This window comes from Lagopus muta, chromosome 4, assembly GCF_023343835.1.
Source record: "Lagopus muta isolate bLagMut1 chromosome 4, bLagMut1 primary, whole genome shotgun sequence".
Taxonomy (NCBI): domain Eukaryota; kingdom Metazoa; phylum Chordata; class Aves; order Galliformes; family Phasianidae; genus Lagopus; species Lagopus muta.
In genome coordinates this window covers 26,605,706-26,633,226 of record NC_064436.1, presented here as the reverse complement: position 1 = coordinate 26,633,226, position 27,521 = coordinate 26,605,706, and the positions used below count along the sequence as shown (strand labels likewise).

General features: G+C 41.7%; 1 protein-coding gene across 6 annotated transcripts in view; it reads left to right on the top strand.

The window, feature by feature from the left end:
* ARHGAP24 (Rho GTPase activating protein 24) overlaps positions 1–27,521 on the top strand; it is a 204,312-nt gene that overhangs the window by 147,702 nt on the left and 29,089 nt on the right. For all 6 annotated transcript variants that reach the window (XM_048942899.1, XM_048942900.1, XM_048942897.1 and 3 more), the window contains one exon: positions 25,224–25,346. In XM_048942899.1, coding sequence (XP_048798856.1) covers positions 25,224–25,346 — 123 coding nt within the window. The remainder of the gene's footprint in view (positions 1–25,223; positions 25,347–27,521) is intronic.

Here is a 27,521-nt window from a genome sequence, read left to right as displayed (position 1 = left end):
CCTCTTTCCCTGCACCCTGGGATATGTATTCTCTAGTTCATGTCTGTGTGACTTAGGGCAGAGGGTCATGGTATGGATCTTGCTGTGCAGCGAGATTTTGGGGCAGAAATGTCAGTTTGACACGCACCTGTGACCTTTCTGTCTTTGGCCATAAGACCTGCATATTGCATGTGTCCATATGTATTTAGCATTTGCATCCCTGAAATGTATCGAGGATTAATCTTTTGCAGAAGCAAATTCCAGAAATGAAACTTGCTAGCCAGTGTAGACTGCCTTCTTCTTCCTGAAGCATGTTTGTCCCTGGTTTGGGACTCTGTGTTGATGTTTAGTGGTTTGTTTTTGCAAACAAAAACATCTGCCTTTCACCAATGAAAGGAGTGCTTTAATGAGGTTGTTGGAGACCTTCTGCACTTTCCCCTTGAAATCTAAATTTACCCGGGGATGGAGATTATTTTAGAAGAGCAGGAGCAGGAAAATGATGCCTTTGTTCAGCAGACTGAGAGAGCAGTCTGGTGGCTGTGTTTACATGCCTGTGCCTCTAATTAATACTGACTGACACCACTTTGAACAGAATGGCTGCATTATGTGCTGTGGCCAAGAGGCTGTTGAAAACCAGGCAGTAGTCATCAGGTAGATTTCAGATCCAGCTGTCATCACTGTTGTGTTTCATTTTGGCTTCTAAATCCTTTCTCTATTTGTTTAAAAAAAAAAAAAAAAAAAGCACTTCATAAAATAGCTTTCCTTTGGGAAGCTTGCCTTATAGTCATAAAATATAGCTATCTGTTCCCAACTGAAGAACTTTGGGAAAATACAAGAGAAGGAAGGCTGCAATAAAAGCCAAGTGTAAATCTGTCGGAAATAAGCATTTTGCATTGGGTTAAATACAGCCAGTGGACTGGGACAGTCTTCTTTGTGGATAGTGGCAGATGCAGTCCTGACACCATCAAGACAAAGGAACCTTGTGGGAACAGTGGGTGGAAGACCAGTGCCAATAGGACCTCTTACTGCCCAAAAGGACTTCTGGAAGGCAAGTGTGGACTCAAGTATAATACTTACTTGGGGATAGATGATCTTTGAGGTTCCTTCCAACCCTAACCATTCTGTGATTCTATGACTTCCAAATGAATATCTTTGGCGATCCAGAAATAGTTTGCAATTTTTCATTTTCCAGTCTAGAAATAATTTTTTTTTTTAAAGTATGGCTATTCAGTGTAGACTGAGGTGGAAGCTCTGTGGGCAGAAACATTGTTTGCAATACAAGCAAAAATATTTTAAATCATTGTTTGGTAATGTGCAGAATTCAGCTTAGCTTCCATGCTGATGATTAAACTACTGACCTGGGTCAAGGAATTGCATGCCAATCTATGGGCTTGGGCCCTGGTAGGATATGTTGACCAGTGAAGCTACTGTGACCACTTCATGCTGTAGGAATTCTTTGGTTAATGCCCAAGAACATGAAAATATCAGCCTGGATCCCTGCAGTAGAAGACCAAAGAAACTACTGGTGTGCCTTATGCTTAATTGCCTTTATTATATGTTTAATTGCCCATCATAATGATAAAATTAAAAAAAAAACAAAAAAAAACAAAAAAAAAAACAGCTTAGCAAATGAGCAAAACAGTGCAGCTGGCAGCTACATCCCAGGTAATGTGTTGCCATGGCACCAAGCAGGAGTGACAGCAATCAGTGTGATTCTGAGTGTTTAAGTCCTGTGTTTGCAGTGGTTTAACTTAGATCTATGAGAGTAACTGACCTAGAGGAGAGCATAGAGAGGGGCAGATGTTACTGGGGCCGCATGGAGTCATGCCCTTGGTATTCTTAATTGACTGAAGCTATACCTGTAGTTTACTTGAATTCAACAAATTTAGATTGAAGTTTATTAAAAAAAAAAAAAAAAAGTTTTGTTTTTTCCTTTTGAAAGAACCTTATCATTCTTTTAAAATCATCAGTGTTGCTATTGCAATATGGCATAATAACAGAAGAATAATTTCGTATTGGGTTACCAGCTCTACTGCTCTGAAAAAAATCCTTCTAGTTTTGTTGTACTCAGGAAGCCAAAAATCTCATCATCTTGAGTCAGTGAGATTACTTCTTTTTTTTCTTTGGCCAGCACTCTACAAACTCACTTACGTCGCTATAAATAAGGATACCTTAATGTTTTCATATCTCCATGCTTTGATTTAATAGCAGCAGCTAAAGAAAACAACTGCTTTCCCAGAGCATGGCAAAATGCCGAAAAATATGCTCACGTATGCATCTTACTTTTCTTAATTGACTTACACAAGACAGAAAAATCCTGATGGTATGAAAATGTGTATTGTCTTTGGGTCACAGCCCACAGTGGATGTTAAAAAAAAGATTTATGTGGGGATCAAAGGCGTTCATTGGGAAAGGTTTTTGTAACAACAATAACAAAGTCGGTGGTGCCTCAGAATCCCCCATGACATGGAGCAGATGGAGTCTTGAGCTGTGGAGGGAGCTGAGGAAACATTGATATTCTCATCCTCATGCTCTTCTCCAGCTGAAAGTGAGTTCAGTTTGACAGCAGCACTAGTTGCTACAGCTGTTGTGCTGTCTGCTGTTGGTTTCCCTATCTGACTCATCACTTCTCCCATTGCTGCCTGTGCATGAGGGACACAGCTCCTGAGATGGGAGTACACAGCCTCTCCTATAGCCCCCCTCCATTGCTTTGGTAGCCAGCGTTGCAGGGGAGTTTGCTAGGGTAGGGTTGTTGGTTTTCTTTTCTGGAAAGCAGAGGTTTGTTTCTTGACTCTGCTTGAAGCAGCAGGTGAATTGACATGATGAAAATGAGGTGGCGGCATTTCAAGGATAACACGGGTGTGATGTGTTCCTTTAATCTCCGCATCCCTAAAGGGATGCACAGCTTCCCCAGTAGATGTGCAGCTGCCTGGGCAGGACTGTATGGGTCACAGGCTTCTGCCACCCAGAAATGGCTATTGCAGCTCCTGTCATCCCATCCTCTCCTATTGCTCTAGGGGCTCCAGTGGCATCTTGGTAAGCCCTGGCTCTGGTTTTGTCTTTGTGGGTCACTAGCAATTTGGCCAGCAGCTGCTGGCCTCACCTTCTGGTTAACTGGCTTTTGTTATCCCTGCAGTTGTAATGGCTTCTGATGAAGGAGAGCTCCACGTGTGTATTGCAAAATGTTGTAGCTGTGAGCTGAGGCTGCAGCAAGGTAGGAATTAGGCCTCACGTCCCATGGCGCTTTTAACACAAGGCCTTACGCTGAGTGCTGCATGAAACACAGCGTGGGCTCCGGGCTCAAAGTCGGAGCACAGCTCCACCGGAGCGTCTCCAGGAGAAAGGGCTCAGATACTGTGTTCTGGTCCAGGGCAATTGCTAATGAAAAGCTTCACTTGGGTAGCTGCTGCCTTTCTGTCTCTGCAATTTCGTCCGCCTCAATGCTCTGTTGTCCTTCTTGTTGTGGCTGTGCTGGCATGACACCATCTCCCCTGCAGGAAATCATGAAAAGAAGTGGATGCCTTTCTGCTCTGTTATTAAAACATACCACGGGTGCTCAGCAGCCTGGAAGGCCTGTGTATTTTAATGAATCTATGTCTGTAGTAGCTGGTTGTTTAGGTCCTTTCTGTATCTTTTCACTGTGGTAACTGTGGTGATTATTAATGCACACAGTGCGTACTGAGGCCAGAGTAGAACTGCTGTCATTCTGCAGAACATCAGCAGGAGTCCCCAAGGTAGCCCTGGCTATTTACCTTGCTTTCGGGGTTCATATTTAGGAAGCACATCTCCAGTGAAAGCCAATCAAGCCTGCAGAAAGCACTGCTGATGGAAGTGGTGAGCTGCCCCCTGGACTTCTTGTGGCTGGGGTATTTCCTTGGGGTTTTGCTGAGAATGCACTGCTACAGCACTGATGGCATGGAGAGAGGAGAGAAGCTGATCCCTACAAAAGCTGTTGCCATAGCAGCTCTGTGCTTTAAAAACAGCTTCAAATACAATCTAGGTATTTAATTTATGCAGTACAAAACATTTGATTCAAGAGCTGACATACCTGAGTCTAGCACTTGACCATGAGCTACTAGGTTCAAGCTTATGAGGCTGGATTTCCTTGTCCAAGCATCTCCATGACATCAGCAGCAAGATGGCATGTCATGTTTGGAATTGCTTGTTGTAAGCTGATTTATCTACCTGTGTTAAAAAAACAAAAAAACACAAAAAAACACAACTTCAGTGCTACTATTGACTTGCTACAGTCTGAGAAAGTATGCAAGTTTGCACTTGTTTTCTATGGCTGGGGAGGTTTTGGCCAGAAGTCTGGGAGTTGTAATGATGCAACTGAGCCAAGTTGAAGAATGAGCCACTTGAGTCTATGGAAATAATGGCACTAGAAAGGGGGCTGAGGAAGCCAGTGCAGAGACTGGTTTGCGCATTCTTCTCTACATATATGCAAAAGTACATATGCACAAAGGAAGGAGGTTCAAGCTGCAGATGTTGGGTTGTGGCATGGTTAACTTCCCAAAAGATTTTTTCTTTTAATTGTCCCATCTGTTAAGTAATTTCCATCCATTGAGGGAATTCCAGTTTAAGTAGCTTTCATTCTCTTCTTGTCACATTAGCGTGGAAAATGGTAAAATGTCATTGGCTTGAATAAATATTTTACATTCTCATTCTCTGTTCATATTGTCTAAACAAATCAAAAAATCTTAGTAGTGTAATAGCCTATTTTTCCTGAAGTCTTTCTGTGAATCTGTTATGAGAGGTTAAATGAGCAGGAAGGAGGAGAAAAGAGAGATTTTACAGAAACTTGCAGCACTTGGCATAAATGGCAAGCTGCAGGCTCAGAGATTCTATGATGGAGTGACAGCATTGGTGGTAAAAGGAAGGGCAATTAATGTTGTCTACTTGGACTTGTCCAAAGCATTTGACATGGTCCCACACCACATTCTTATCATTAAACTGGGGAAATACGGATTTGAAGGCTGGAGTATTCGGTGGATAAAGAGTTGGATGATTACAGCCAGAGGGTTGTTGTCAACAGCAATGTGTTCAGGTGGATGCCGCTGCTTTTCACTGTCTTTATCAGTGATGTAGATGTGGGATTGAGCGCATCTTCAGCAAGTTTTCTGTTGACACCACGCTGAGTGGTTCAGCTGAGGAAAGAGAGGAAACTAGAGGAGACTGGAGGAAACAGACACTAGAGGAAAGAGATGCCACCCAGATGGACCTGGACAGGCTTGAAAAGCAGGTACACGGGAACCAAATGAGGTTCAATAAGGTCAAGTGCAAGGTCTTGCACTTGGGTCAAGGCAATACCAGATACGAGTGTAGGTTAGGAGATGAGCTTGAGAGCAGCTCTGCAGAGAAGGACTTGGGGGACAAAAAGCTGGATATGATCCAGCACTGTGTGCTTGCAGCCCAGAAGGCCGGTGTATCCTGGGCTGCATGAACAGACGAGTGACCAGCAGGGTGAGAGAGATGATTGTCCCTCTCTGTTCTGCCTTTGTGAGACTATCATACTGTGTCCAGGCCTGGGGTTCTCAGCACAAGAATTATGCAGAGCTGTTGGAGAAGGTTCAGGAGAGACCACAAAGATGTTCAGGGGGCTGGAGCACATCTTTTATGAAAAAGGAGCTAAGCTTGTTTTGTTTGGAGAAGAGAATGCTCAGGTGAGACCTCACTGTTACCTTTCAGTACCTGAGGAATGCTTAGGAGACCAACTTTTAACATGGTCTGATAGAGACAGAACAAGGGTGAGATGGCTTTAAACTAAAAGAGTGAAGGTTTAGGCTGGATGTTAGGAAGAAATTCTTTACTCAGAGAGTGGTGATGACCTTGCACGTGTTTCCTAGAGAGGCTGTGGATGCCCCATTCCTGATGGTGCTTAAGGCCAGATTGGATAGTGCCCTGGTCAGCCTGAGTTGGTGGGGGATAACCAGCCCACAGCAGGGGCTGGAACAGGGTAGGTTTTTGTGGTGCCTTCCAACCAAAACCATTCTGTGATAGATCCTGTAGGTACTGGCAGCACATGGAGTTGAGACTGGGTGCACTGCTGGGATACATTACTGGTAAAATCCTTGTCAAGATGCACGTCATCTGTAGCTGACTACTGGGGGGCAGGGTGCTTACTGGTGTATCTGGTCTGTTTGGGGCTGAGACTGCATGCACAGTCTCCTGCTAGTCTTAATTGCCAAGAAAATGTGAGTTCAGCTCAACTGTGACTATTGGAGCAGTATAGAGCAGGTGACAAATCAAGTGTTGCTTTTAGCTCCTGTCCACTGCTTGCACCAACCCACTGCAGCCTTCTGCTGTAATACTTCTGGCTGTGCAGACCACTTGCAGATTGGAACCACAAGCTGAGGAAGGATGTACGTTGCTTCATTTCCAATCTCTACTTCTTTGATCTCACAATTTACCAATCACATTAACTATGTTTTTTATCAAATATGTCAAAGGAAATTAAATTTGTAATTCCATCTCATTTCTCCTCAGTAATTACACCACTGCATGCTCAAGGTTATGTGTTACTGAGTCCCCCTTCTGAATTACAGGCACAGATGTCAATCTGGAAGGATCAACCTTGATAGGCATTGTAGTCACTGTGCAATAATGTTAATAAACCTGTCATATTGGTATCTAGTAAAGTCTTTTCATCTATGTTCTCCCCTCAAGAATTTAGTGTGGCAATTACATTAATTAAAAACAGTGGTAAAGAGTCTATTAAAGTAAAGCCTTGAAAGACAACTACACCCCAACTTCTAATCCCATTTGGATGTGTTATAACCTGTGCTTTAGGTGGGCTGGAGGCTGAACATGCACCCAAAAGAATGAGCTCTGAAGGACTGTGAGAAACCAGCTTCTCTTTAATAAATGATAGCCTACGTTGTGCTCCCTTACATTATGAGCTAAGGGTGTCAGTGCTGTCTTCATAGCTGGATCCCTGCTGCCCTCTAGGAATTTTCATAATGAAGTATTGTCAGCAGTACTGCAATACTCGTATCACAAGATGTGCATTCCCTTATTAATGTTCTGTCATAATGTTATTGAAAATCCTTCAGATTTCTGCAGGGACTGCTGAATTACCATATCCTATTTTTATAAAGACCTCTAGGATCTCTGCAAAGCCTCTCTATTACTGCAGGGTTCTTTAAGGCATTGACAGGGAAAGCAGAAAGTTTCATGAAAATAAACTAAGAATTAAATGAGCTTTTCATTTGGTTTATCATTGCCTGTCGGAAAAACAGAGATGGTAACAATGAACAGCGCTCCATTGCAGATTTGCAGTATTGAGATGGTACACAGAAAGTCTAATAAAAACGTAATTTCTATAATTACCAAGGTTTTCTACTCTACGTAGCCTTTAACTGCATGTTTGGCAGTGATTAGCTTTCCTGCTCCATGTGATACACTGAGAGGTAGACACAAAGTGATTCCCAAATCATAAGGAAAGTTATTTTGATAACTGGCATTTTATAACTCAGATGGCAATTAGGATCATTATCGATGCCTTACCATTTTTCTCCTACATCTTTTTGATTAAGTAGTTGTCTGTCATTGTTAAATGCAGGTTACTAGTTTGCATTAATCTCTAGACTTACCCTGTGTAAAATAAATAAGGAAAATCAGTCTATCTTTTCTGAAAGCCAAACGAGAAAGACCACCACAACATTTTCCATGAATTTTGAAGTGAAAGGTTTCTGGAGTGATATTTTTGACTGCAGGATGTTCAGTTGTGCATTCTTTTATGAGATGATTAGCACTGATAGCAACAGATGTTTGAGGCTGCAACAGAAGAAGGATTTACATTTTAATCATTAGTTAAAAGATGAGCTGTGAAAGCTGTCTGCTGGCATGTTGGGACGGGTTTAATGTTATTGTTTCTTGAAGGAAATATTCTAGACTTGCACCTAGTGTTGTGGGTAATACTGGCAAGTTGAATTCTGGGTAGTATCATGTCACATCTGTCACTGTATGCATTGAACTAGAAGCACGTGTCTGTTTATGCTTTCTAATCAATGAAACTGAGTGAAAATGGAGCTTAAGATCACTGCTGTTGGAAAATGAGGGATTCAATTAGCTAAAAACTGATTTACCCAAGGGAAAACATTAGCACCTACCCGCAGTGCTGGTAAAACATGATAAACGTGTGCTGCTTGAGGTCCCTGAAAGCTGTTAATTGTGCATTATCCCTGTTGGCTGATTCAGTCTGCATTTGAGGTTGTGACAGCGCAAAGCAGCAAAGCTCAGGTAGAGCCTGCCAGAGTCTTCTGTGTGTCCTTTGGAAACAGCCACAGCTTAGTACCAGTGCAGAAGGAGCAGATGCTTATCTCTTTGGTTCGGGCCATACCTGAGGCTTTCGTTCTCAGAGATGAGGTGAGTGCTGCTCCTGGTAAGCAGCGTTCCTGCTGTATGGCTGCTTCGGAAGGAGAAAGGAAGCAGGAGCAGCACAGTAGCTTGGCTGCTGCTGGCTCAGTAGCGGTCATTCTTCCTGCTGAAACTGGATTCTGAAGCTCTACACAAGACAAAGGCTCCCAGTGGGTAACTGAGTTGACATCATGACAAATGTGGACAGATTTCCAGAGATCTTTTACTTAAATGCTTCTGATTTTATTCCTGACTCTTCACAGCTATTGAGGTTGTATACAGGAGCAGGTAGATGATGCCGCGGAGGGTGAAGTATCCATAGCCGTGCAGCAACGTGCTCGGCATGCCAGGTGCAGAAAGGAGAGGATATCTCTTTGGCAAACATTTCCAGATGTCATCATCTCATTCACAGGATGGTGATATACATGCTGTTCATTAGTTACTGTTTCCAAATGCTTTATAATCTGAAATATTATTAATCTGGTTTTCTGTGCTTTGATATGTGTATCTTAAATTTCTCATGCAATGTACCTTCCAGGCCCTGACCTTTACTAGTTAAAAAATAAATTGCTAGTTCCCAGCACCTGGCTCAGACACAGCAATTTCTGCTGCATTTCTGCCAAAAGCGTATATTAGTTTGCTCCGTGGAGTCAGTGGCCAGGATCAGCAACTCCTTTATTCTTAAATTATCAGTTCAAGAACTGATACAGAGAGTGGGTGGGGGAATAGAAAATGTGTTTGGCTAATTTTTATTTATTCATTTAATTTTATTTATTTTTAAAATTTTTTGCATTTGCCCAGGTTAGAAAATGTCAGGTTGTCTATAAGGACCTGAGCCAGAATCAGTTCTTTCTCCTTTCCCAAAGTGCAGTCTGGGGACAATTTGAACATGGTTTGTTCTCAAATAGCATTTGGCTTTTCAGAATGCTTCACTGCTGCTGCAAATCCTGTGATTTCTGGTTCCTTTTCCCAGTGAGGTTTTTGAGTTTAGAGAAGTAAGAAGAGCTGATACTACATGACTACTGAGATGACCAAAATGGACAGGATCTCCTTCCTTTAAACAAAACATAGTACACAAAATATCCAGCAATAATGTTTAAGATGAAAGCAGCCTTTCTGTTTTCAGACCTGTTTCCTACCCCCAGAATAAATGAGGTTCTTGTTGCTCTCACCTCCCCTTCTTATCACACACACACACACACAAAAAAAAAAAAAAAAAAAGAAAAAAAAAAAAAAGAAAAAGAAAAAAGAAAAAAAAAGCCTCCTTCTGATTGGATTTGCTTTGAAAAGCTTCTGGTACAAATGGCATGAACCTTATCATTTCTTTTCTAAGCCTGTATATTGGATTGAATTTGTATTTTTATCCAACCAAACAGCAGAATTCTTCCCTAGCAAACTTGTGTGTTGCTAGCCTAGTGCTACAATCAGTCCTCCCTCTCTACAATCCAGTGTGCTTCCTGCACCTCTATACATCCAACAGAAGTTTCCATTTGACGCTGAGGAACACTGCCAGCCATTTCATCCTTCCTCAGTCTTGTCCAGTGAATGGTTATGTTTTGAAGGTTAGAAGTACCTTTAAAATAATTTAAATACAAGGACTTTGGTAAGTCTGGAGTGGCAGCTGACCTAATACACAGTGATAGGATGGCATCCAGGCTGTTGAGTGTGAGGACCCTTTCACCTCCTTTCATGAAGTAACTATTTGGGATTTACTCCCGTGAATTTACTCTTGGGACTGTTTGTTGTGTGCAGGCAAGGTTTTCCAGTGTGTAGTCAGAGTGCTGCTTTCTTGACATGTCAAGTGTCCTTCCAGCTAATCAGATGCCCGTGCTGGGAATGAGATAAGACTTAATTTTGCTTTGACTGCTTCCAAGGTCACAGCTGTTGTTTGCAGGGCTTTGGGCAGATTTGGTCGGCTCCTGATATCTTTGTCTGTCTTTTGATTCCATGTCTCCCTTGCCCCTTAGAGGGAGAGGCAGACTGGGAAGATAGATGTGTTTTGCAAGAAACCGCAGGTGGATAACAGAGCAAAAAGTTGTAGAGCTGGCTGGAAGGTTACTTATAACTTGAGCTATGATTCTGAGCTGCATTTCCCTGCTCCCACTTCTAGAATAGTTACATTCTCTTTGAGACCCACAAGCTAGATTTTATTAAAGCAAGCATCAAGGTGAGCTAGTCTGCAGAGTATGTACAAGGCTTCTAATGGTGTTCTGCAGTTTTGGTGATGGTGTGGTAGTGGTAGGAGCTGTCCGATCTGGACAATCAGGTCAAACATCGAGAGACTCTAGTGGTTTTGCTGTCATCCTCCCACAGACATTTAGTTTTGTGAACAAACTCTTGTTTATATGTCTTATTGAGGCAGCCTGAAGCCTTCTTTCTAAGCTTAGTGAAAGAAAGTAAAGGGATATGTCATCCAAGACGTTGGTGTCTTGGCTGTTGCACACGAACAGGCAGTGAAATGGAAGATTTTGTGCAGTGCGCACACAGTGGCCTTTGGATGACTGTGTCTGTGGTCCACGCAAAATGGATTCAGAGGTAGTAGTGGGGAAATGAAGCAGTGGGGCACCTAGACGAAGGACTGGCATCATTTGTCCAAAGTGTGGAGAAACAGCAGCTGGAGGAGGGTGTCTTAGATTACTGTTATATTTCCGCTTTTGCTTTTCATCTGCACTTCGTTGGAACATAACCATTTTCTATTGTACAATTTGCCAAATTCATCCAACACCTCTTTACTTCAGGGGTGAATTACTATAATGAGCTCTGCATGGAGCTGCATCTTAAGACTACTCATAAACAGAAACTGGTGCATGAGGCCATGACTTGCTTACTAAGTGGAGCTGGATGACACTAACTTGAGTTCGTGTCGGTTCTTTGGGATGTGCAGCAGAAGCATGCTGTATTTTACGTGGTAGCATTACACCTTTCCTGGTCAGTGCAGCAGTTACCTGTTGAACATATCTACTCCTGTGCTGGCCTGTTTTCTGGAACTGTAAGGAGGGGATTGTTGAGAGAAGGTCATGTTCTCCAGCTGTAATGTGGTGCTTTGGATGTACTCCTCATGTAGTGTTATGTGAGCTCTTAGTCCTTGTGCAAGATGTGTTTTTTGTTGTGTGTTGAGAGGATGAGTGAAGCTCTTCCACATGCGCTGGAGCTGATATCTGAGTTTCAACATGCTTCTTTCAGCCAGGAAAAGAGGAATGCAATAACAAAGTTAAATTAAGTGAACTCATTGTGAAATACTGCAATTGAAGTGCCACAGGGTGGCCGTCTGTCTGCCGTTCTGTACTGCTAAAGCTATTTTTATTTTTAATTTTTTTTTACAACACTTTGTCATCAAAGCTTCCTGTGCTCTTGGACAGCACAGGGCAGGATTGGGAGCGGAACAACCCCATTTTCTTTCAGCCAACCCTTGGCAGAGAATATCTATATCCTTTTTGAGTATTTCCTTCTAAGAGCTGAAACTATCATTATCCTGCCCCTAAAGGTCATTCCTGAGATTCTACCTAAGTAAAGTACAAACAGCCTTCTGTTGGCTTTCTCCACAGGTGATAGCCTTCCAGTTTACAGGTTACTTCTTCAAACCAGTGAGGTCAGGAGCATTAAACACACTTAAGAAGGGTAAAAGAAAAAAAAAACCAACTGGCTGGACACTGTGGGAGGTTATTAGGTACACAGTTGTGTTTACTTACAGATTAAGTACAAGAGATCAGGAGTCAGTGGAATTAACAGCAGGATTCCTACAAGCATTGTTTTTTGTTTGCTTTGTCTTTCACGTGCATGCTGCCCATCAGAGCTTTTGCAAAAACAAACAAACAAAAAAAGGCACCAAAGAGAGCGAGCTGTCTCTGTTACCGAGTGAGGCCCCGCAGATGCCACTTTCCCTCTTGACTGGTTTTGTTCCTCTGCATCTGACAGCTCCTCAAACCTTCCTTTGCCACTTGCCCTTGTCTTGTTGCTGTAGTTCTCCCTTCCTCTTCATTTATTCCACATTCCCAAGAAAGAAACACTCCTTTCTTGCTCAAGCAAACATGACATACGAGAAAAATCCCAAAGCAGCAGCAGCAGCAGCTGAATGTAATGACTCATGATGGATGTAATGGCTCATGATCATTTTTGATCTGGCATGGATGAATCCCAGTCCTGCCAGTCTCTGGTGGGTACGCAAATGGAGACATAGAGGCATTTGATGAGAAAAAAGTTTTCATAGTGATTCATGTTCCCAGACTGATTTCATGAAGTATTCCAGATTGGATACAAGGAAAAGTGTCTTCTCAGAAAGACTGATGCGGAACAGGCTGCCCAGGGAGGTGATGGAGTCCCTGGAGGTGTTCAAGAACTATGGAGATGTGGTACTGAGGGACGTAGTTAGAGGGCATGGTGGGGATTGGCTGGGGTTGGACTGGATGATCTGAGAGGTCTTTTCCAGCCTTAATGATTCTAGGAACAAATTTCACACATCATTATGGGAGTACACATGGTGTGGATCTACTCTTGAGAGTTAAAACTAGGTAGGATGATAGTTAAAATGAATGAAAGATCAGCATCATATGCCTTGGGAGACTGAAGTATGCAGAGAAAGTAGGGGGGAAATAGGCTTACGTGGTAGGTGAAATGAGAATTGTTGCGCTTACCTACTGCTAGATTAACGTTGGTTGGTAAACCCTAACTGTTTTCTTAGCTCCTCAGTGAAGCAAGAGTTAATTGTTGAGCCCACTAGAGACTTCAGTTTGCCAATGCAACTGTAGCAAGTTAGTTCTTGACTATGCTCTTTTACTGTATCATTGTGAGTCTAAGTGCAGAAATACAATAACCTGGAGTACTTCTGCTTTATTTTCTCTTAATCTGGCATTCCCCAGCAAAATCTTAGGATTTCCTTCATGCTGTAAACCCAACAGGTTTCTCAGTTTCAAAGAAATAGCTGGATTTATTTTGTAACTGGAGACCTTCAGTGAGCATGACAGTGTTGTCCCATCTTAGTGACATGAGTCTGATTCTTTTTCATGAGGACTTGTGCTTCAAGAGCAGCGTGCAGTAGGAGAATTTCCCTTCTTTCTTGGCATGTTCTTTCCTTTGGAAGCCTCAAGCATGCTGCTAGATTGCTCTGTTAGGATTTCACTCCAGAAACAGGACCTCCTTCCAAAGCCACCCATTTATACACCTCTTGCTGAACACCAATAGAGCTGCTGGTCCGTCCAACTGAATCTGACTGAGATATGGTCACTAGAAGAACTGACCTGTCCTTCACCCAGCCTCTGGTGGCAAACATGTCTCCCATCTGCACTGTGGTGTGTGTTGTAGTATAGTTGTGGAAGTTGCACTTAAATGTTGAGAGATCTGTGAGTGTAGTTACGTGACTAAGCATAATCTGCTTTCAGGGAGAAAAGCTATTAAGCTGCAGAAATCTTATTAGCAGTCTTGAATGGTAGACCTTGGTATTAGATTTTAAATTGCAATCTTGGTGTTGTTTCAGTTCATCAGAGTTATTCAAGGCATTCTTGTGAGAATTATGCCTACATGTTAAGAATGCATAGTGACATTTAGTTTAATATACTAATTAATTACATCTGGATGTGTTTACCACTCTGACTGTACCATCACATTTCCACCACCGTTCTGAATTAACCTAGTCTTCCCCTCAGATCCTGCTGCCTTTTGCATTTTCTTTTCCCTGGGATGTTGTCTCCTTGTAATTACTTTATCAGCACTTAAACAGAGTGTTTCCTCTCAGAACAATGAACAGAGAAAGGCACCGGGCAGTTTGTCCCCGTTTTGCTAACAGAGCATCTGAAGCTGCTTTGGGCTGCTTCCTCACACTGCCAGGTCAACTATTTCTCCATCCCAGGGTACCACTCCCAATGGATAAGCTGCAAAGTTACTTGGCTTCTTTTTAGCAGGATGTCCTTTGGTCATTGCATTCCTTTTGAATAAGGATTTTCTCCTCGAAATAAGAATAATAATTATAAAATAAATAAAAATGCAACAACTTGGTGGTTGAGTATTATTGAGCATTGTGGTGCTGTGTCGTCCCGGAGTAATTTGTACCGCTGGACATCAGCTGTGTGTTTAAGATACAAGGAGCGAAGTGATCTTTGTTTCAGTAGCCATAAGCAACTTGTGGGGTTTTTGTTTGTTTGTTTGTTTTTCCTCTTTGTGAGGTTTTAATTTTGGATAAAGATTTTCTGTGTAATTCTTCTAGAAATGCTTGTGCTACTTCAAAACATATCAGAAAGCCTGTGGTGGTGATGGGTTTGTGGGCTTGTGGTTGGACTAGTTGATCTTAGCCATCTTTTCCAACCTTAATGATTCTGTGATTCAATGAAAATGCAGCACGTTGTGAAACTGTGATCCTGTTCACCTTGCTATCAGCAAATGTATTTGCAGTAATATATTCGTGGGGATGCAGAGAACAGTTTTTCCTTAAAAAAAAAAAAGCTCAACATTCAAAGTGACTTTGTATCCAGTTACATATTTTCTTGATAGTTGGGAAAGTGGCAGGGGAAGAAGACTCCTGCAAAAGAGCTGCAGCCCAAAAGATTAGATGATGCTGCTTTTTCCAAAGCTGTGCAACAGATTTTTCTGTGTAAGTCTAAAAAGCAATTTTTTTTTGTTTTGTTTTGTTTTATTGCTGTATTCATGATTTAACAGAGCACAGTTCTGCTGGTGCATTGTTTGTCACCTAAAGCACCTCACCTCCAATGGTGCCTCTCTCTCTGAGTGCCTGCTGAGTGTCTTGGCACGCTTCAGCAGGGCTCAGCAGTTTGGTTTGGATAAGCATCAGAGAGCTTGTGTCCTCCTCAGGATTTCTAGAAATGATATGGGAAGCCTTGTGAGAGGAAGTGCTTTCTGGTATTTGGCAGTTTGAGCTGTGTCACTGATTCTCGGAGAGTGTTCCTGAGATACCAGAGACACCTTTCCAAAATATCCCCTGGAGTTTGGCAACATCTACACACAGCACAATGTGAGATCTTGCAGTTTCCACTTTATTTGGAATGGGAGGTGTTGGTGATACATTTAATCATCTCGCTGGCAAATAGTTTTCCCCCTTAATGTATAATTTCTGTTTTTCTTCTTATATAGATTACTTTGATACTCGTTCTCATGCCTAATGGTTGTTTGTCATGTATTGTCATGACTTAATTATCATAGACTCATGGAATTATTAAGGTTGGAAAAGGCTGCGATTATAAAAGCTTTCTTTTCTAATAGGAAAAATCAATTGTTTGAAACAACTTTTTCATGATTAAGAATTATTTACTTGTATGGTTAGTGATATTTCTGAAGGAATAAGTAGTTTGTAGATACTTCAGGGTTATGTTTTCAACCATTAGGCATTGAAATTATGAGTAATGGCCGGTGTTTTTTTTTTCTCAGTGTTTTTTATACAGCCCAAAACAGCCCAAGAAACAAGGAGCCAACATCTGTCTGTACAAATGGACCCATAAAGTACACATGCAGACACACTGCCATGTCAGTAACCTTGCATGAAAAGTCAACAAGAGTATGTAGTATTTCCACAGTGATTAATCTCATCTCTTAAGTCTGTTCTAGGATAACCTGGATGAATTACCCTGTGGAAGTTCTTTCCTCTTTCTTTATAAAGAACTTGTAATGACTAGTTCAAACCTCAAGGCCCAACTGCTTTTTTTTAAACTGTGCCATAGGAGCACATTTGTGGGTTGCTTGCAAATGGAATGAGGATCTGGCAGTGCTTCTCAGTGCTATGAGGGCATCTTCTCTGTGCTATGAGAAGCTGAAACTCTGCTGATCACAATAGCACTGAAATCACTTAAGCCATCACCAGCCAGGCCCAAAATCTTTGCTAGGTGTTTTCTGACTGTGTACTTCTGAGGGGAAGAGACAGAAAGCAGTAAACAGTCTTCTTCAAGGAAAGAAGCCAGTGTTGGAGTTGTGTGAATTTATGAGATATTAAGCACTGTTTGTGCCCTGCAGGTAACTGATGCTTGGTGCCCCTTCTTTGAGGAAAGCTGAACTTGATGTAGAAATTTCAGAAGCATTTAAAGGACTGAAGAGTTGAGCTGATAATTCATGAAGTGATGCTGCTTCTGTCTGAGGTCATGCCGAGCCGATAGCCCAAAATGTTGCTAAGAGGCACAGTGTTCCTGGAGAGGTTTGATTACAGAGAACTTACGAAACAAATGTCCTGAACTGATGACTAAAGCCTTCTGTTGCTTCAGATAAGCTAGATGGTCATATGCGGAGGCATAATTCTCTATTAACCTTCTTCAGAATAACTTATTCTTGCTTTATTTTCTGAGCAGCTAAAACATGGCTTTGCATTCTCGAACAAGTATAATGAAATGATACGTATACACAATATATATTTGCTCCGTTAGCATATCGGTATCCTTTGGGTTGTGTATCCGTGCCCCAAGGAGCTATTATTTTCATCTGTGATCTAATTAGAAGTCAAATATTGGCTGAATTCACAAGTTGCTCTGTGCAGAAATGAAATATGTTGAGCATAATTCAGTGCAAACTGGAAAGTGCCATGCCAAGAATGTGAAGGAGCTGAGAAGTGAAACTGCTTAGGCACTGATCTCTGCTCTCTGGTGATAGCGATAGAACCCAAAGGAATGGTGTGGAGCTGCAACAAAGACCAACACATGCATGTGTTCTTTTTTCTCCTCTGTCTTTAGAAGCAGAAATGGATATATACCCTTAGAGTTTTTCTCTGCATTTGGTTTATCTCAATATCTATTTTCAAGTTACATAATGGTCATTTTGGATGTCCAACTTGAGAACTTCAAAGAAGGTAATTATTGTCAAATGATAGGAGTGCTGTTAGTTATCTTTAAGATATGTCACATAAGTCAGAGAAAGTTGTGAGCTAGCTATCATCTATATTCTCTCAGGATAAATCAGTCATAGCAGATTGCAGCAGAGGGACCTATTAAATCTTGCCTGACCACTGATGCTTGATATTATGACCTCCCCAAGACCTTTTCCCAATTACTTGAATATATTGATGCCATCTTGGCAAGTCCTATTCAAAGCCCTCTTTCTCCACAAATTTTAACAGCTATAGGAAGTACCAAGTAAAACAATAATTTCATGGCAAATCAGAAAAGTTAAATTTGGGAAATTGTCTGTAGACTCTGTAGCAGTATTGCAATAATCAGATAGCAACTAATGTGCAGACAAAGCAGTGGAATATGGAACCCATTCTGTAGTTTTGTCTGCTGGCTGAATGTGCCCAGGAGCTTAGACCTGGCTGCAGAATGCCAGGCCTCTTGGTTATTGGAAATGAGATGTACAAATGACATTGCCCAACACAAAGGCAGCAGGATTAAAGCAGTAAAACATTTCAGCTGCACACATCATTGAAAAAACCATGTTCCTCTTCTGATTCTTCTGGGAAGTCACAAATGAGTTCTGTTGTCTGTGAGCATCCAAGGAACAGTCAGAAGGGAAGCATCTCCTGTTGTCTGCATCCCCAGAAAACAGTAGGCCAAAGTCAGAAGATTGTGAGAATACTCAGAAAGATGGACATACTCTTTCTTTTTTTTCTTCTTTTTTTGTCTAAAAATAAGGCATCGACAATCTGATTTTATATCCTCTGTGCTTTCAAATTTTCAAAAGTTTTCTAAAAAGTCCCATGTCTTTAATTGTTCATGGAATTTGGCAAGACTATGCTTTAATCTTTACTTTTGTGAACTCATGATTTCACAGGAGGGCTCCTTATGGTGTAAATGTGCACATGTGAGTGGGTCCTGCAATTCTTTTTGGAAGTGGAAGAATGCAGAGAAGTGGATTATTTGTGGCTTTTTTTTTTCCATGTCTTGATGCAAAAAAAATCCATGTCTGGTTCCACTGCAAGGGATAAGGAGTGAGAAGCCTTTTTGAAAAGTGATACGGAGTGCAACTTTTGTAGTTCCATCAAACTGCTTCACTCCTTAGCTCCACTGAGTGCTAACAGTTTGCCAAGACCTGGTAACATTGCAATACATATTTTTTTCAGAAAATCAGAAAATTTCTCATTAGTTCTGGTTCTATTTTTGCAGTCATCTGCACTGGAAAAGGTTATGCTCTTTGAAAATTTTATTCGTAGCCTGGGCAGCCTGATTTAGTGGTTGGCAACCCTGCCCATAGCAAAGGGTTGGAGTTCAGTGATAGTCAAAGTCCCCTCTCAGCCAAGTCACTCTATGTTTCAGTTAAATCTGTCTTTTCCCCATCTATCTGCTTCTGTGAACTCATCTCCAATATTGGCTATATAGGCAGGAGAGTCTGATTTCATCTCAGCATGGCTGGAAAAGCTGTAGAAAAATATTTTTTGTTGCAGCAGTTTCTCAACAATTCAGGGTAAATAAGTAGATTCACTAACAGTTGCAGAAAATTCCACCAAGAATTTTGAAAACGGCTGAAAGCTGCAACAATAGAACAGCAAAGATGACAGTTCAGACTGCATTTTATATGGCAGGGATGCTGACAACATTGGAAAATTCTGGAAAGCTGGAAACTATTCTCAGCAGGGGAAAACAGGCATGCCTCTTACTTTCACATGGCACTGATTAGCTGGGGAGGCAGTGATGTGTGGTGCTGCTCTGGGCTGGTGGAGCGTAGGACTGTGAAGAGGCTGACATGATGAGATGGGCTTTTAATGCAGCCCGTAAACAAAATGTTCTGGCTGCTGTGCTCTGAGCAGGAAGAGAGATGACATGTTCGAGTGGGAATGGCACGAGGGCAGGGGGAGAAGTTAGCTGTGCTGGCACCAGCATCTTGGAGAAGGGAAAGGGGGGAGGAACAGACACAGCGAAGTAGGTACCGTGTGGGGTCCATGTCCAAAGATGAGGGAGTGAACTGAGAGACCGACTTGAAGCAGAGGAGAATTTCAAACTGGGAAGAATGGAAGCACGACAAAAGTAAGGGAGAGAGGAATAGTGAGACCTGTGCCTGAAAAGGGAAAGTGCTCTGAAAAAAATACATGCATGAGAGATGCTTTGAATTCTCACCTTTCTTTTCCCTCTTACATTTTTCTAACACGGCTATGACTGCTGATGTGCTAGAATCTTGTTAGAAGCTTGTTACTTAGGTACTTATGCAATAATAACATTAGGACAAAGGCTTTTAGCAGCTGTGCAATACACAAAATGCTCATGTATGGCATGTTTTCATGCTCTTATTGTGTGACATCTTCTGTAAAACCTTTATAGACACATGCTGCAGTTGTAGCCCTGCAGCAGTGCTGAAATCTCCTGTACAGGCTATTCATCATTCTACAGATGGTGAATAAATTTCCTGAACTTAATTTCAGGTATCCAACTGCAGCTGATTCATAGCTTCATGCAAACAGTTCCTCCTCTTGAAAACCTCCTGCTGTCTTTCAGGCTTATGCTGTAAGTAGGGAAATTGTGATGGAGCACAATGCCCACCAGGGAATGTACTTCTGTTAGCAGTCTTCTGCCATTTAGCTGCTTAAATTAGCTAGCAGCCTTTACTCTTAAAAGCTAGTATGTACAAAAAAGCCAATATATCTTTACTGCAAAGAACTGCTATTCAAGGTGATTAATGCAAAGATCAGGCTGGATGCTATCAGCAAAAAGTGTGGGTTTTTTTGTACTGAGGTATTTAAAAAGCAGTATCTTCATTATTGACTTGTTTGCAGATTCTTAATTCCTCTCTTAAGGAAAATGGATTAGTTCTTTGTGAAAAGAAAAATTAAATAGGGCCCCTGATATGGAAGTGAAATGAATTTGATAACTTTGTATTTCAAAGCCAAGGTTCTTAGTGGTGCTAATATTAGTTATTTAAAAGGTATAGGAACAATAGAAGCAAGCCTACAAACCATCTCAATTTCCTTTCAGACTACAGAACAGAGGATATAACCCAGGGAGGATGTGGGTGCCCCATTCCTGGAGTGCTCAAGATCAGGTTGGATGGGGCCTGGGGCAGCCTGATCTGGTGGATGGCAAGGGCCTAAAGCAGGGGGTTGGAACTGGGTGGGCTTTAAGGTTCTCTTCCAACCTAAGCCATTCTATGATATAATAGGATAGTCCTGAGTAGAACTGTAATGTGTATATCTTTTTCAACCTAGCTTATTTCTGATCATCAAGGCTGTGCAACAGTATGACGGCATTCACAATATTGCATTGGGTCTGGAATTCCCAATCAATATATGTTGTGGAGACTTATAAAGTATACGGTGTTTTTTTTTTTCCTACTGTCTCTTTCATTTTTGCAGTCTGATTGATCATATACTATGAAAAATGGCTTTATGTTCCTCATTTCCATTACTGGTGTGACACAGTAGACTCAGTGGAAGCAGTATCGAATGCATGCAGAATAGAGTTTAGAGAATTAAAAAAAATCTGGTTATTGTCTGCAAGTCTTGTATTATATCTGCATCACCATAAAGATGCCCCATCTAATCTGCAGAAATTCCTCCCTACTGTAAGAGCATACACATGGCTGCTTAGCCAGCATCGTGTGCAGACCAGTAATGCTGCAAGATTGAAGTAGATGTGTCTCTTTCTGCTATTACTTTAAATCACTCATCTGAGATACAGCCGTTGCTAAGCCTGATGCACTGTAATAGAAGCCTTGAACTTCTTTGGACTTGCCTTGAGGAAAGATTTCTCAGTGAATCCCCGAGTCAGTAAGGTATTAAAAATGCTGTTAAAACATAGTTACATCCAGGTGCTTTGCCCCTTCATTTTCCTTTGCAAATTTCAGTCTGTGTAACCAAACTTTTAGCAGTTAGATTTTTCTAATGGACCAGTTGGAATGAGCACCTACTCATGGTTCCAGTCAGACTGGGAAGCACAGGGTATGTGATTATAAGATGTAACAGCTGTGACAGAGTTTCTTGACTTGCTTACAGCTTCAGGATAGATGGATCTTGTAGTTGCTGGTGTCAGTCAATGGAAGATGTGTATACACATGGCTTTGAGTTGTCTTTTAGGAGCTCATTGGGATGTCAAGTCAGACAGCTCTGCTTAAAGCAACAGTGATTAGTGTTGATAGTGATGTTGGGTAATCATCATTTTAGTTTTGTTCTTAAACAAGGAGTTTCATTTAGGGAAAAAAAAAAAGTCTAAGGCTGTTAGTTTTTGGTCTGTGCTACTCTGGTATCCTCTACCATCTGAAAAGATGATTACTACTTTGGTTTCAAAAACCTGAATGCAAATTATGTAAAATGAAAGTCAGTGAAGTAAATGCAGGGAAGCACCATAACATGTCACTTACCACACTGTTTGCATGTCACATGGGAAGACTTAAGACAACAAAGATAGGAGAGTGTTATGAATTCTTTGGTAGTTATTCCTGTGTTGCTTGTGCGGCTACTGTAGTCCTGTGCAGGAAATACAAATTAATATCATACATTTAAGTGGAGAAGAGCATGTCTGCATCGCTGTACTCTTTTCTATGTGTGGCCAGGCTCAGAAGATTTATGCAGAACACAGACATTGTATATGTTCTGGTTTGCAAATGGTATGGAATATCAGCTATGCCAGACTGGGACTTCTACCTTAAAGACTGTTACAGCTCAGAGGCTTCAGCTGAGACAAGGTGTGAGGGAGAAGAGGAGGGTATTCCTTAATGCACCACCACAAAAGTAGAGATAGACAGCAGTAGCTGGAAGAGAATTCCAGACCGCGCAGTGGCCATAACTATCCAAAAGACAGACAATCTATGAAAACAAAACAAAACAAAAAAATAGGATTCAATGGGGAAAAAAAAAATCACAAAAGAAGCTTCAGGATTTTCAGAAATTTGTCTGAATATCAGCTCCTAAGTCTTTTTGTATGTATATAAGCGACTTGACTTGTTTTATCTTGCTTTTTGTCAGTTGAAGAGTGGTTAGGAGTATTTGAATACCACAGAGAAGTACATTCAGTACATTCATTGAAAACTTTCTAGCAGATCAAAATTTTATGATTTGGCATTTTCCTGAGAAATGAAAAACGTAGACAACGAATGTGAAGCATCCAAGCAGGAGGCTGTGTCTGGAGCAAAATCAGCAAATTCTGCTGCAGTGCCAGTCTGCTTTCCACCATCTTTCAGTTCTCATTCTCAACTTGAGGATTTCTGAAAACGTGGCTGCACAAGCAGACAGGGAACTTGGAAGTTGGTCTCCCAGTTTCTTCTAATTGGAATGTGAATATTCGCTTGAGGTTGGCCATGACATTCTCAGCTCAGAAAAATCAGATTAATACTACTTTTTGATGTTCCTCTTGGGAAAAAACTCTCTTTTAAACAGATGGTATGAATTTAATCCCTTTGCATTCCATTCTCAAGGATGCTGAAACTACTGCTTGTGAGAAATGCAAGATGCTTTCAAGATGACAAGCAAATACTTGATTTTAAGTTGAGCCTCAGTTTAGTCAGGTAGGAAAAAGGTGATGGGTTAGAAAGAAAAAGACACCAAAATACCTTGCTTGACTTTTTTTTTTTTTTTTTTAATCTGAATGAATTCACATTTGATAAGAAGCAGGTGAGCTGTTGAGCCCAACACTTCAGGAAACAATCGCCCTTAAATTTGGTCACCACATTCTTATGCTCTTCCAATTGTGTTGTGGAGCTGCATGAGCAAATGCAGGCTGTTCCTGTTCGTTTCCCCTGTGGAGTGGATCCCTGCAGGAGCTGACCTCTTCCTCTTCTAATTGTATTTTTCCGGTTGGTAGCAGGAGTTCTTAAAATACCTCCTCTCTTATATCAGAGCAGTGCTGGCTTTGCACAGAGCTGCACTCAGCATGGGGCTGATCCTGCTCAGGAAGGCAGCAGCAGTCTGTACTTACCGGTTACTGAGCTGCTGGTGGAGGCAGGAGGTGGCATTTGAGAACCTGTACATCACTGCTGGTGCAGAAGGACGGGTAGAGGGAGAAATCCAACCTTTTCTAATTGGAAGCTTCACCATGGCATTGTGTGCTTTCACATATTCCACTCTGAATGGATATCCTGGGTGGATTTATTCAGTAAATGTACCTCATTTCTGATGCTGCCAAGAAAACAGATTAGGGATTGGTAAGGTCTGTAGGAACAAAAATGTGTTATTACATTGTTGTTTTGAGAAGCAGATGGGTTCCATGTATTTTTGGCAACTGCCAGAGGCTGGAAGAAACAGGATGTACACATCAATTGTGTAAACAGCAGCTTTTCATCTTGGGTATGTCAGAGTCAACTTCTTTGATCAGGTACAGTGGGTTCTGCTCCTTCCATGCCTGTAACACCTTGCAACATAGTGAAAAAGATGAAACAAAGCTGAGTTTGTATTCCAGCCCCTTGAATTGGCCATAAGCAGCCCACAACCCACATCATTCTGTGTTTCTTGCTCTTGGTCTGACAAGGCAGGAAGGGGAACCTGAAAAACAATTTAGAGCTATACAACAACACAGGTAAAATATATGACGATTTGCATGTCCACAGGAAAGGATTAAGGCTATATACATACCTCTAATGGACTTAAATGATAGCACCATTTTCAAGTTGAAGCACTTAATGGCAGTATCTATGGTATGAGTGGATGTCTCATTTTCTTGAGATGTTTCTTGCTCATTCTCCATTATAGCAGTAACAGTAATGTTATGTAGAGGAAAAAAACCAACAATACAATCACACAATTGTAGGGGTTGGAAAGGACTGCTTGAGATCCCCCAACCCAAACTCTAAAGCAGTTCCCTAGAGCAGATAGCACAGGAAAGTGTCCCCAGGCAGGTCAGGAATATCTCCAGAGAAGTAAACCACAACCTCTCTGGGCAGCCTGTTCCAGTGCTTTGTTACCCTCACAGGAAAGGAGTTCTTCCTTGTGTTTGTGTAAGCACAAGTTTTATGAACAAAACAAAGAAAAAAACCGACATGGCTGTGATACAGGCTTTTTCTCTGTATTTTGTTTACTACTATTGTATTTAATAGACATGACAATATATTAAGACCTTTTGTTTGTGTATCTATTTTTGGGTGTTTCCAGGATGAAAATTCATCAAATAAGCTGAGTTCAGTAGACTATGTCACGCCTACTCAATGCTTTTGAGTGTGAGATCTGTCCTGGCTTTAGTCAGGTTGCTTCCTCATCCTTCAGAGCATGGTTGGAGCAGAACAACCAACACATGCTTTGTACCAGTTCCTATACTAGTAACTGAATATATTCCAAAAAAGAATATGCATGCTGTTCTTTCTATAGCATTGGCACTTAAAGTAGGTTCACTGCTATCTTTAACAATGACTGAGGAAGAAAAGCAGTGTTTTTCAGGCTTTCAGGTAGTGGTATGTTTCAAAATATATTGTACTTCAGGTTATTGCATTGCTCCATTGGATGCTGTTTGGGGAAGTACATGCTGTATGAATAGCTGCAATTTGTAAAAAAATGAGTTTCCCTTAGCCTCCAAGTTCAAGTTTAATCTTCATTAGGCCCATCCAAAGCAGTGGGTTGTGCTGTGCTCACTGCTAGTAACAGCTGCTTCTTTGGAAAGTCGCAGCAGCACTCTGGTGTATCAAATGTCATTGCTATGAATGTGACGTGCTGCATCCCTGAAAATAAAAACAGAGTCCTTGCTGCTTGCTCAAAGCACACTTAACTGTCTCTGCATTTATTTTCTCTGTCACAGTATAGTGGCTGCTGCAACACTTCCAGTGCATATATCAAGTTACAGATTAGTGCGGGCCCCATGGCTCTTGGAACAGCGTGGGTTGTTTACCGATGATATTTATCCTCTCATTTCCTTTTGGAAGTGCAACAGTTTCTCGCTTTCTGATGGGGAGTGTACTTACAGAACCTTCTCTACATGCCATGGCTGACAGTAAACGCTTCACTGTACAGTGTCTACTTGCCATGGAGCTGCTGTTACTCCTTCCATTGCTCAGATTAGCAGGAGCTGGCTTGACAGGAAAGCAGAAGGGTTATTCTAAAGTGCTGCAATCTTCTCTTGCAGGAGGAGACCGAGAGCGGATGACAGCTAATCATGAGACATATCTTCTTATGGCGAGCACGCAGAATGACATGGAGGATTGGGTGAAGTCCATCCGCAGGGTTATATGGGCACCGTTTGGAGGAGGTGAGTCAGTGAGTGAACATGCAAGGCTCTCGGCTGCACAAAGCATGTAGGAGGCATTTTGTTCTCTCTCAGTCACAGGCAGAGTTGGAAGAGAAGAACAGTATCTTTAAACAAAACAATAACAACAAAAAAAGAAGTGGAACAAGCCCATTGGTTTAACTTACAGTGCATCTATCAGGCATTCTCCTTTGCAGAGGGCTCTATTGAAATGCCAGAGCTGCTGCTACTCCTGGAAGGGATGGCACTTTATCAGTACGAGAGGGATATTGTCACAGAAAATGGGCCTATGAAATTAGCTCTTCTCTGGGAGAACTAGGGCAGTTTCTTTGGTCACCAGGTAGAAGACCGCCCATGTTTTTCACAAGTGCTTGTTATGAGAATCTGTTGGTGATTCTGTTGCTAGAGACAGCTAAGGTCAATGACAATTGTCCAGGCCCGGGGACCCCAGCAGTAGAAAGGGTAAAACTGTTGGATTGGGTCCAGAGGAGAGTCATGAAGATGCTCAGAGGGCTGAAACACCTTTCCTGTGGAGAAAAGTTGAATCAGATGGGCTTGTTCAACCTGGAAAAGAGAATGCTGTGAGGAGACATCATTGCAGCCTTCCAGTACTTGATGGGAGCTTATAAGCAGGAGGAGGACTGACTTTTTACAGTCTGATAGTGATAAGACAAGGGGAGACATCTTTAAACTAAAAGCGGGTAAATTTAGGTTATTTGTCTGGGGGAATGTTTTACTCAAAAGGTCCTGGCACTGCTGTCTAGGGAAGTTGTGGATGCCCCATCCTGGAGATGCTCAAGACCAGGTTGGATGGGGCCCTGGGCAGCCTGAGCTGTGAGCAATCAGCCAACAGCAGGGGATTGGGGTCAGGTGAGCTTCAGGATCCCTTTCAACCCAACCATTCTAAGATTCTATTGCAGCCAAACAGCAGCATACACTACTGCTGCGATATAAACTTGTCAGTACCTAACAGAAGTGCATTTTTCATGGAAAGAAGCTAACTACATGCTGTATGTGGCTTCCACTTGCATAAAACTGCTCTGTGACACACAGTGGGCCAAGGCAGCCCTGCAGCACTGAGTGGAGAGGTGGGGAGCTGAAATCTGGTGAATCTGCACACAGAGGCTGTGACAAAGCTACAAATAGAAACCAGATCTCCCGAGTCCTGACTCCATGCTTTCTTCATCAGCCCCTCATTTGCTTTTATAGGGCAAAAGCTATTTCTGGTTTGCAGCTGGGAATCTTTCCAGCCACCATGGAAACTCATAGGACACCCTCATTGTCATAGAAGCGTGTAATGCCAATTACTCAGAGAAGTACCTGACTGAGGCATTTGCATGCTGATCTTCATAAAGAAAGGGAAGATTGCAATCCTTAAATTACTGTTTAAGTTCACTTGTAGTTAACACATTTACCAAAATGTTCTTTGTTTTTCCCTATGGGATATCTTGAGCATATCTTTGATTTCAGAGTTAAGTGGACTGGGAAGTAAACAGTTAACTCCTGGAAAGCATGAGAATAGATAGAAAATGATTTTGGGTTTAATGATTGTGGAGAATGTCTGGCTGTCGTTTCATGGAAAAAGCAGTGTCATGGGAGCTGTCACCGCTAGATCTATGCAATAGGATGTCTCCCATTTCATTAATCATTGCTTATTTGATACTGTAACATACCTCAAGTTATAACAAGCCCTATTAATTGTTCTGTAGTTACGTATGGGTGGACATGCTGATATTTTGATTATTCCTTCCTACATGGTCATGCCTGCAACAGTCTGATCCTGTTACAGAAGGGTTCCTTTGGCTTCAGGTGTTTAGGAGCCTGTCCACCAACAAGTACATAAAATTATTTCAGACAGTAAATTAATCAAAAGAGTTCTCTAGCTGTTGCCTAAATTTCAGCACTAGTGGCAAAGCACAGTAGTCTGCTGTTGTACAAGTCAAGTGCCACTTTCACAAGCAACACACTTGAATTTTCTGGTTCTTTAACGTGCTGAAAGCAAATCATGTGTGTGTTCCATGGATATTTGTGAGCCATGCTGAATCCCCAGTACCTAAAGCAGTAGGAAAGGACTCCTGGTACCGGAGCAAGGATTGCTGTAGATGATTAACCGTATCATTACAATGTTATTTGTTAACCTGTACTAGAAGGGAGGAATGAGTAGAGGGAGGTGGGAAC